This window comes from Rhea pennata, chromosome 1, assembly GCF_028389875.1.
Source record: "Rhea pennata isolate bPtePen1 chromosome 1, bPtePen1.pri, whole genome shotgun sequence".
Taxonomy (NCBI): Eukaryota; Metazoa; Chordata; class Aves; order Rheiformes; family Rheidae; genus Rhea; species Rhea pennata.
The window spans coordinates 183,469,104-183,478,309 of record NC_084663.1 but is presented as its reverse complement, the minus strand read 5'-3'; the positions used below and the strand labels follow the sequence as shown (position 1 = coordinate 183,478,309).

Below are 9,206 nucleotides of genomic sequence, written 5' to 3'. Positions count from 1 at the left end.
TTACTTCACATGACCATAACGCTAGTTCTACCTTCCAACTTAAAGACAGTAAAAGTGTTCTAACGTCGTTCCCAGATGCTAATTTAACCCTGTAAAAAGTATGCCAACTGCTGATGCATTAGCACTATTTACTATACGATTCTTCAAGTTCCTTCACACAGTCACTGACGAAGGCCAATCTTAGTTGCTAGAGCTGAAAAGAAAAATATTCTAAGAATTTACAAGAAATGACAGTTCTCTTGAAGCCAGTGAAATGTGTTTTATTTAAGCCACTGCTAAAACAAGGACAAATTTAGTGCAACCTGGGGTTCATAATCTGAAAACTGAATATACTGTTAAATTACTAAAATGGCAACACTTATCACCATTATACAGTACAAGACCTTCATATTCATTGAGTACAATTACATAAACATTTACAGTTCTTCAAACTGCTTTTGGTATACAATTGCGTCACCGACTGGGCTGTGAATTACTGTAACACTGCACAAATAAGCAGAAGTTCCAGCAAATTATAATAAATGTTAGTGTTAAATATTATTCAGACATTACAACAGAACAAAGGCCCTCTAAAACTACAACTCCAGCTATACAATAGGAATGTACAAAGACAGTACAAAATAAAGTGACTACAGTGGCTGGGCTCTGTACTTCCCTCTTCAGAGCTCAAGTACAGTAAAAGCTTGACAGTAGTGGCTCTTGCTGAAAAGCTAGAATTCTTACACTAAAAAGAAGATCATTCCTGAAACTTGTATTTTTCTTTGCAGATCACCTGTGTAAAACTATTTCTTTTTGAGCTGGTGACAGTGTTTACTATGTACTGTGTTCCCATCTCCAACAACGTGCATCTATTTATAGAAAAGGTCCCATACAAAGTTACATTAGAAAATGTAACATTTACTACCTTTGGGAGACCTAATTAGTCTCGGAATGTGTGTGTGTGTGTTTTCTTCTTAATTTACACAATCTTTTTAATCTCAAGAACAAAGTTACTATGAAAATTACATTTAAGTACGTGGCCGTAGCTTTTTCACATCCTCATTTTGAGACAGCAGATAGTCCTTAATTTTAGCATATGTTTCTGTTCTTATAACGTTAAGGCTTTATGCACATTTTTGTATTATTCATGTACCCCTTTCTCAGTGCTTCAAAGATGTTATGGTCACTTTTAGTGTTGATATACAGAGGGACTATTTTCAAAGTGCTTTTTCTACAGCACCTTACAAAGCATATCAAAACACTTCCATCATACAGAATAACAAATGCATATATGAAGTATTTCAGAAAAGGTTGTTTTTCTCGAATAATAAATATTTTTCTCAAACTGGAAATTATATTTCCAAGTCAGGTTTCCCATATATAAAAAAATGCAAGATGAGACAAATTCTATTTTATTATGTTTGTTTATAAAGCAGATTTGCCTGATTTCAACAGGCTGAAAATTGGCCCTTTGTTTTTACAGTTCATCTACACTTCTGTATTTGTGTCCAGGAGTTTTAAATAAACTCAGTAATGGTGTAACTCAAAATTCAGTCCAGCAAAAAATAACTTTCTTACTAATAACAGACAATAATTAGATTTAATCAGTATAATGCTTCCCACAAACTATTGCAATTATTAAATTCTAGTAACAAGTGTGCCAAACTGGTTTAATGTTTTTCCCATTTTCGTATCTAACAGAAGAAAAAGGCAAAGCCTAAAGAACACAAATGTAAAACAATTTGTGTAGGAAGCTAGTTTTTGAAAGTAAAGATCAAAGTTTTACAACACTTCTTTCTCCAGTAAATTTGGGAATTCTGCTACATTCCTCAGAAGCTAATAAATCAAAATTCTTCCTTAATATAACACCAATAGAGTTGCATGATGTATTTTATCCAGTCTGAAAACAACATTCCTTTTCTTAAAAAAAAAAAAATTCACCATAACCATTTTCTATTTAAGTGTTTATATCATTGTAAGCTTTGGGAATTGCAGTGTTCTGCTTTCCTCCAGAAGAGGGAGGAAAAAAGCAAACCAACTTTATAAAATCTAACATATCGAATATATCAGTGAAAACCTTTCTGATTTCTTAAAACCTATTTATAGATAATTTTGCACATTTATAATGTGCAAAGAGAGAATTTCTCTCTCTCATTTTTGGACGTGTATAGAAACATTATAGTAATTCCACTGTATCTTCATTTCCTGAAATTTCATTTTGGTGGAAATGTAAGCAATCAAACACCAGAGCAAAGTTTAGCCTTGAGGCATGTTCTTAGCATTTTATGTTCTTGTCATTTAAACTTTAAATTTACGTCTGCAAGTACATCATTGCTCTGTTAAACAGAAGATGTTACAAGCAGAAAATGGTTTCAAATTTTTATCTGAAACAAAAGTTGAAATTCAACATTCTCAAAGTCTACATCCTTTAGAAGGAAAAGAGAATAGAGTGTGGAAGATAAACAAACAGAAAAAACAAGACAGCTTTTGTAAAACTCTTCAAAATTTGTTACTAGCTCCATCTTCCAAATACAGAAATTAAGAGAATCCCCCTGCTGCCCCTGCCCAGAGGCTCTAAAGATAACTAATTCCTGGTGCTTAAAACATCATATTGCCTACAACGAGGCAAAATAACTTGTGATGTTTTTCATTCTGACTTGTCCCATGCCACATGCAGGTCTTTCAATCAGGGAAATGATACATAAAGGTGAAGTAATGAACTATGAACATAATATAGAATTCTATGTTAAAGATTTAGGTTATGTCCATGTAAATGAGATCTTATACAAATGTATACGTGTGGACATGTGCACATACATACTTTAAAAAAAATCAATTCAGTTTGAAAGATAAACTTTGAGAGGTCCAAGACAGCACTCCCTTTCAAATCCAGATCACAAACGAAGGACTAAAACATACCGGGTCCCTAAAGAAATACCCTTAATGATCAGTGGGATGTCTTCCTGAAACAAAGACATTGCACAAGGAGAGTGCGATTGAGTTCACCAGTGTGATGTCTCATAGTAATTTTGGGGCTGGGTGGGGAGGATCAGAATTGTATATATTCTACAAAAATTCATAAAGAGATTTATGGACTCCATTTTTCAGGGTCTGATCCCAAGCCAGGAGACTTGCACACCTATCAACAGTATATTTTTCTTTGAAAGAGCTATTAAAATTCTTTTGTTCATCCAAAATAAATGAGACTACATGATTCTCTTGCAAGTGATATGAAAACTTGCATGAAGTGGCAACACTAAGTACCAGCAAGTGCCTTTTTCTCTCAAAGGACATATAAAAAAAATCCCAAAGCACTTTCAAACCACAAAATATGTCCCACTCTAATGGAAATGCAGGTCAGCAGCACTGGTACAGTGGTACACTGTACACCAGCATACACTGGTACAAAACTTAGATCAGACTGCTAAAACAACTCGATTAAAAGTGCCTTAAAGAAAATAGCAAAGGTAGTAAAGAAAAATGAAAAATCAATTTACAGCAATTTTCCCCTTGATGTCTTAATTAACTTTTTCTCTTCACTAACTCTGAAGTGCTCAAAGTAACAAAGTTATCTCTTCAGTGAAGAAAAATTATATATGGAGGCAAAGAAAAATAAGCAGACTAGTCAAAAGATAGCCAATATTCTCATAGGAAGAAAAAGCTGTTTGCTACTTTTAATCTATCAGTGTGTGAAAAAAAACATACAAATTCTTCAGACACACAATTAATGTCACAGAAGTACTTACAAACAAAAAGCTTTAGTAAGAAAAAAAAAAGCGATTTAAACTTGATAGGCAAGGTTTAGCAAACCTTGCTGAAGCAAGATTTAGGAAGTTATCTTCAGCTACCCACTCTGCCCTGCTGCCAATAGTTATCCCTCTACAGTAGTCAACAGAAGAGAACATATAGGTGAACCTCAATGATTTTAGTGCAGAATTGCACATAAAGTTAAGCTTGACAAAGGCAACTATGAAGCTAGTATTAAGAGGCTCCTTGGGCACTGTAACAGCTTTCCTCCTGCCAATGCTGCCCATAGGCATGTAACACCTGACAAAGAGCAGTAATTTCTTTAGGGTCTGCAGCAAGATTTTCTAGAGCTCTCCTCATCAGTATTCTTAGTCCCACTGTGAATTTAGCTCACTTCAAAACAGGAAAGAGAGCTACCTTGGCATTGAGGAAATCCTGAATATCACACTGTCACCTCCGAACTACTAGCACAGACAAATATATTTTCATAAACTATTTCAATGGCCTGAACACAGTAGTAAATACAAGTTATGTGTGGGTGGACAACACCGATTACGGACTGGATAAACACATCATGTACACAGTATCACAAAGCACAGGACAGCTATTTTTGACTTTCACCTCAAAGTCTTTTAAATACTGACAATTACTAGAACATTCATCAGTTAAATTTTATATTACATATCTGCAATCTTCTTATCTTCTTTTGAAAGGAGAATGAAGCAAAGAATGTTGCATCTTTGGATTTTTCAGACATTTTCCAGAAGCCAACCAACCAAGTCTTTGGACTTATTTAGGACTTGTTCTCCATCAGATGCCTTCTCTATTATTTCGCAGTACTTCAGCACTGCTTGCAAGAGATCTCCTACTTTCCAATCTCTTTCTCGTAGTCTTCTGGAAAGCTAAAGGAGAAATGGGGGAAAAACAAAACAAAATATTTACACTAGCACATCCTAATTAGGAGTTTTAGAAGTTATTCTTGAAACATTAGCTCATAAGAGAACAACTGCAAGGAGTTAATCATTAATCCCACAGCTATAAAAACAAAAACTTCCTCAAGGATCAAGCACTTCTCTTTAGGGCAGTTTTCACAGAAATTTCTTCTGGAGGGAGCGACATTTTCAAATGATGTGGTGCCACAGGTATGAGGGCTGTGGTTCATCAAGACTGCAGAAAACAGGAAATTCTGAACACAAGATTAAGACATTCGCTACCGCTCCCATCCCAATAATGCACATATAAAAAGACAAAATTCAGTCTTAATAAAAGGATGTGGATTTTGCTTTCACAACATATAGTGTGGTTTGGGTGGCACAGATGCTACCCTCAAAGGAAACAGTGTCTTCAGAGTTAGGAAATTATAGCGTCTTAGGGGAGAGGAAAAGGTGAGGATTAAGTTAAACTACCACTTGGAAGCAGAGGTCAATGTAGCTGAAAACAATTTTTCCCACAGGGGTCCATGTAAGAAACTTTCCTTGACTACGTGTCAGGATCAGCTACATACAGACGAAAGCCTACCCTAAGACTAGTGAATTTGCCATTTTGCCCAAGAGTGATAACTCTCTTGGTTTAAAAGAAAAAAAAATTATTTGAGGCAGCTTTCTGAATAACTGTCAATGCTGCATTTGATAGAGAATTTACACAACATTTACTCTACTTATTTTTGGAACTGTAGAATTTTATTGCTTTTTATAGTCTTCATCATGATATCCTGTATTAAGTTAAAAAAATCTCAAGGAAAGTTCAGTAAAATAGATCCCACATCTACCAAATAAATATCTCATAAGGATTCTTCTATTAAACCTGTCAGAATGAGATATGAAATTATAAAAACGAAGACGACAATTTCACTCTGCTTCTTCACATAGGCAATGTTCAGACTACAATAATGTAGATGAAGAAACAGTTAAGAATGGCACAGACAGCAAATATTTTAGTCTGTATTTTTAGTTGGACAAAAGCTGCTCCTAGAAAATATGTATAAATAGCAATTAACTTCTTACAGAACATACTTGAACAAGCAAAAAACCCAGTCATCTAATCTTATACACAATATATCCTGAATATCGAAACATCTTTTCAGTGTAAAAACCACACATATTCTACATAAGCATATTCCAAAGACAACTGAAATCTGAAATTGTTTCTGTGAAATATCTGTGAAATCTAAAATATACCACAGGAAACAAAAGTTTCATTGTCTACAATGTGGCTATTTTGTAAAGGGTGATTGTTGGTTTAGTTCAAGAAAATGGCAATGAGTCTTATGACAGAAGTTAGGCTAATGTCCAAAGACTCATTTATTCAAATACAGTACAGTTTTTATCTATTTTTACAAATCGTATTAGAAGATAACACCATCATGATAAGATCCACAGACCTAGTTTCACTAATCTTGCTTTTAATTTAGAGTTCAAGGATCAGTCTATTTCCTTTTCTGACTGATCTGTTTCCTACTCTCAAGACAAGTGAAACATTGAAGTTCACTCAAAACAAACCAGAATTTCTAAAATAAACAATTTTAAATCCGATCATGTTTAGTTATCTATGTATACCTATACATTTATATTTATTTATTTTAATCCAGGCACTTGCATATCCAAGCTGCCAGGCTTTGTGAAGGAGTCAAGAACCATCTATTTTAATCTATGAGCCTCTTGTTTTAGATCCTCAGTGTATTTCCCTTCATACATTAGGATTCATGTTATGCTCAGCAAGGCAGAAAGAAGCTGAATACCTGAGTAAAACTTCATACTGAGTTTCAGCAATTGCCTGATATACACTAGAAGTACTTTTGTCTTTTATACAGGATCATCATATTAGCGGCTCATTATGATACTGTGATGAGCTAGCATAAGCTTTTCTTCTCCTCTGGAACCTTCTATCTGCTTACAGTGAAAATTCTTGTTTTTAATGTGATCTAAAGCTGACTCATTCCCCACATTGCTTAGGAACCTTATCAAAGCACCTATGAGATGATCTAAAAAAATCCTTTAGTTAGAGAGAGAGATCAGCATCTGTAAGGTCAATTAAACTTTCTGTTAGGCTGCAGCGCCCTCTGGAGGTGCCTGTCTTTACTCCTTAAAGAACTGAAAATGACTGTTCCTAATTCTAGAATCTCAGTTTGGCCAGAGTTCACTGGGCTCAGTCTGGGACTAGCTGCAAGACTTAGCTTGTACTACTCAGTATCTCATTACAGCCCTGAAAGAACTGTATTTTCAAAATAATCTCCTTATAAAGTTCCAAAAATCCTTTCAGAAAGTCCTCATTCTTTCAATTTTACATCTGACAAATTGTTTTTACAGTTTTACTTCAAAAAAAGTGGTACCTATGCATGTCCTAACTTTCCTACACGAGGTCATTCAAACACAAATAGTGTTCCAAAGCTTGTGTACATAGCTTCGAATCCCAAGAAATGGTGAAAGATGTGGAGTCAGAGTAACATGACAGGTAAAGTTCTGGTGTTCGGAAATTTTTAGGCATAAATTCCACAAAGTGAACAAGGACACAAATATGTATTACACATTCTGACGGGAAATCAAATAGAATGAAAACAATAAAAACAGGTAATCCTTCCTTGCCTCCAAAAGGGAGCAAGATATGTACATGTACACACATACCCAAGAGGATCAACTTCTTTCTTTAAGATTTTCTGGACTGTGTGACTATTGCCTGCCTGAAGGTCTTATGTTTTATCTTTAGCTGTCAACTAAGTACCAATTTTTGACTGAAGTCAAAGTGTCAGGTAGAAAAATATTACAATTTTTAAGAGTGATTGCACACCAGACACTTCTGTTCTCCCAAGTGCTCTTATTAGGGTAGCTGGAAACAATTTCAGATACACAGGTAGCTAACAGCATCCGTTCTAAACATCTTTAGGCATTAACTCAAACAGTAGCATCCGAATTTTGAAATCTATTGAGGTCAGACCTGGCAGAAGAATTGGGGGGGGGGGGGGGCACCTGCCATCTATTTTTCGTCCAACATGTTATATATACTACAAGATTAGATACTAGTCACAAGGAAGTTTACTACTAACATGTATGAGTCCTAACACTATTTTACCTGAATGTTTGCAACACTGCAATTCACATAGAGCAAGTGCAAAGTGGACAGATCTACAGATGAAGACAAAACCAGACTCACAAGGAGAATGAGCATGGTTGCTAAGGAAGACTCATTCATATCAAAAGAATGGAAACGGACTTCAGAGACCTCTTGGTCAGGCATATAAGAAAATAAAAAGTGAAGCATTTCCTTCCTTATTTTAGACTCTTACATGTTACTTCTCTGTTTGAATAGAAGGATTAAACCCAGTAACTCCAAATAAAATCAGAAATAGAACAAAAAACAGTATTCTCAACAAATTCTCTTTAGTTTATGAAGGCATGAAGTCCACCATAAATAACAATGTATCACAGACACATTTCTGAAATAATTCTAAGTCAAATGCATACCAAACTCCAGAAAAGAAAAACAGAGGGACATATCCCAACATGCCTCTATATTTCCCACTTTTCTGGGCTACTTTAAATAAGAATGCAAGACTTCCTACTCTTATGTTTGAATATATACAGTTGCACAAAGGAAATCCAAAACTAGCATTATTTTCTGGCCTCTCTACAGCCAAAAAGGCAGAAGGCACTTTTAAGACAATTCAGCCCAGGTAAGCTCCGAACTGACCTCCAGAGATAGCTTTCACACTCCATTAACACAAGTCTACAGTAACTAAGTACCTTAGGTGCACACATTCACTTCACTAAATTTTCTATTTAATAATACTGACCTCTACTTCCCTATTGCTCCTAGAATAATGATTCAAGCTTTGAAAAGCACCTAGTTGAAGTCTCAAAACTATTTTTCTGAACTAAAAGCAAGCTTTTGCTTTCTTAGATACTAATACACACCTCAAATTGTTTGTCAAGATATTTGTTATAAAATACATACTAATCACATCACATTAAGTCTTTTTTTTACCCTTCTTCATTTGTTAACACATCACAATACAGTATCTGATAAACTATAATCCTTAGCAATCTCATACTTAGAGACAATGTCCACATATCTGTTATACTAGTCTTTTAGTAGCTAAGTATAAAATCCTATTTCACAGGCTTACCAAAAACTGGAATCCTGCTTGCAAAAGTCATAAAGTTAGAAGATTCAGAAGACGTCAAATGTAATAAATGCCAGATTATTATGTGCAGCTTGGTGTGTAGTCACATAAAGGAATGAATTCTACAATTTTACAGGAACAAAAATTTTCTATCCCGTATTTGTGATAGAAATATCTCCAAGTCAGTTTGTATGACAAAATTTTGGCTCTTCCTGAAGTGACACAAATTGCTGAAAATTCTTTAACTTCTTTTAAGCTCCACTTTCTCTTTCATCATATATTAAATTCAATCTACAAAACCAAAATAAACACTCCTAAAAATGAAATAGTTTTTTGAGCTGTCTTAATAGTTTTGGTTGAAATT

General features: G+C 34.7%; 1 protein-coding gene across 3 annotated transcripts in view; it reads right to left on the bottom strand.

Moving 5' to 3' along the window:
• Window positions 1-244: 244 nt before the first annotated feature.
• AKAP11 (A-kinase anchoring protein 11) overlaps window positions 245-9,206 on the bottom strand; it is a 42,193-nt gene continuing 33,231 nt past the window's right edge. For all 3 annotated transcript variants that reach the window (XM_062566972.1, XM_062566973.1, XM_062566975.1), the window contains one exon: window positions 245-4,628. In XM_062566972.1, the coding sequence (XP_062422956.1) occupies window positions 4,476-4,628 (153 nt within the window). In that variant the 3' untranslated portion in view covers window positions 245-4,475. The remainder of the gene's footprint in view (window positions 4,629-9,206) is intronic.